This window comes from Cynara cardunculus (assembly GCF_001531365.2).
Source record: "Cynara cardunculus var. scolymus isolate 2C chromosome LG 15, CcrdV1, whole genome shotgun sequence".
NCBI classification, from domain to species: domain Eukaryota; kingdom Viridiplantae; phylum Streptophyta; class Magnoliopsida; order Asterales; family Asteraceae; genus Cynara; species Cynara cardunculus.
In genome coordinates this window covers 11,781,431-11,783,714 of record NC_037542.1, presented here as the reverse complement: position 1 = coordinate 11,783,714, position 2,284 = coordinate 11,781,431, and the positions used below count along the sequence as shown (strand labels likewise).

The window sequence follows — 2,284 nt, the reverse complement described above, 5'->3', positions numbered from 1 at the left end:
AAACAATGAAATCGACAGATGAAGGTGGTTTGCACGGTTTACACAAATGAAGGCGGTTTTCATATGATCACTCCTCTCTCTCTCTCTCTCTCTCTCTCTATATATATATATATATATATATATTATAATTTGCTCTTTTTGATTAAGCTGTAAAGACATTGATCCATCAATACTTCTATGGAAACTTACACTTACAACCTAAGAAAATTTGAATTATGATCTATGATAACCGTTACAAGTTTACCATATCTGATTTACAATGACCAACAATACCAAAAATGTGATCTCCAACTCAGCCCCAACCATTTATCCAACGGTAACTTTCACCTGCATATCTCTTATTATATATTCCCCATTCACATCCACCTTAAATCTCATCTCTCTTCTATTTTTAACACACATAGATTCTCCATGGAACACCATATGAAGCTGATAACAAGCCTCGGTTTGCTGGTATTATCAGTAGGGTTTGTTGGGCCATGTTTTGGCCACACATTCTATGTGGGTAGCAAAGATGGTTGGGTTCTTCACCCTCACGAGACCTACAATCATTGGGCTGAAAGGAATCGCTTTCAAGTCAATGACACACTTGGTTAACAATCTCTCTCTCTCTCTCTCTATATATATATATATATGTATGTATGTATTTATGGCTGACAATATTTAATTAATGGGATGATCAAGAAGCTAATTACTAGTGTTTTGTTTGTGTTTCGTTGTGTTGCAGTTTTCAAGTATAAGAAAGGGTCTGATTCCGTTTTGGTAGTAGACGAAGAGGCTTACCACAACTGCAACAAAACGAACCCCAAACAAACCCTAGATGACGGTAACTCCGTATTCAAATTTACAAGATCAGGTCCATTCTTCTTCATCAGTGGGCACGACGATAAATGCGAGAATGGTGAGAAGCTGATCATCGTAGTCTTGGCAGTCAGAAACCGCAGAAACATCGTGAACTGCGATGCGGCTCCTCCCACACCACCACCAACAAAAACGCCGGCGGCGGTGGCGCCATCAACAATGGCACAAGGTACTGACAAACCTACGACCAATGCCCCGGCTCCTTCGACTTCAGCCGTCGCATCTGTCTTTGGAGGTTCGATTGAATTGATTTTGGGTTTGGGTTTGGTTTTGAGCATTGGTATTTAGGGTTTTGGCTCTCTTTTGAGGGTAGAAGCTTGTTCCATTCTATATTTTCAAGGGGGTATTGTAAAATGAAAATGAAAATGAAAAAGAAAAAAGAAAAATTAAAGTAATTTTCTATAAAATTTATGTTTAAAAGAATGGAGATGGTTGTTAGATGTTCATGTTGAACGGAGTACATGTGAAATAATATTCTAAATTTTCGTCATAGATGAAAAAAAATCATCTGAAATAACACAAGTTCTCAAAGTTAATAGGTTCTCAAAAGAATTCCCTCATCTATTGTAATTGCTGTATATGTATAACTTTAAAAAAAAAAAATTAAACTTCATAAAAACTAATTAATAACTAAATAATCATTTAAATACAATACAATCAACGAGTCATATTAATACGATAAAAATACTTCATTATCATCATTACAAAACAAATACTCCCAATTAACATTCACATTACATTTTTATTTTTAAATCTAAAATATTAAATTGTAAAAAGAATTTGGATTAAACAAATTTTACCAAAAATGGAGAATTTTACAATATTCAATTTGATAACAATGTCTACATATTTTTTTTTGTGTCTCTTTTTTTACAGAATCTTCAAATTAGCTAAAATAGGAGCCACAACTATTATTTGATTCAAATATAAGTTTTATTTTTTAAAAAACAAATATATTTACTTTTTCATTCTTAGTTTTTACGATAAAATATTAACTATCATTACATCAGATGAATACACAATTAATCCAATATTTAAGTTTGTTTATCAGTTGGTTTTATAATGTTATAAAGTTTGATTTTTTTAAAGCTTTAGGCATGAAATAGTTGCATATATATACACTTGAAATTTAAGGGGCATATATATGTACATAATTGAATGTGTAAATGTTGTTTTTAAGATTTTGAGCAAAATATGTTATAAAAAGGTATGAATTAATTCTTCATAGCAATTACTTTGATATGATATTTGTGAAAAATTATCAATTAATTGTTTGTAAAATATTTATCAAAACCGATAAATTTTTTATTGATTAAGTGAAAAAGAAAAAAAAATTATGGTTGGTTGAATGAAGTTAATTTGCATGGTGTTGGTCCCAAAAGGGTCTACAAGAATACTAAACAGTTTGTAGAAGGGGGGGGGG

General features: G+C 31.7%; 1 protein-coding gene across 1 annotated transcript in view; it reads left to right on the top strand.

The window, feature by feature from the left end:
* LOC112528535 (early nodulin-like protein 1) overlaps positions 1-1,149 on the top strand; it is a gene marked incomplete at its 5' end in the record, with an annotated part of 2,890 nt that extends 1,741 nt beyond the window's left edge. The window contains 2 exons of the mRNA XM_025139562.1: positions 464-592; positions 728-1,149. Of these exons, the coding sequence (XP_024995330.1) occupies positions 464-592; positions 728-1,149 (551 nt within the window). The remainder of the gene's footprint in view (positions 1-463; positions 593-727) is intronic.
* Between the last annotated feature and the right edge of the window lie 1,135 nt (positions 1,150-2,284).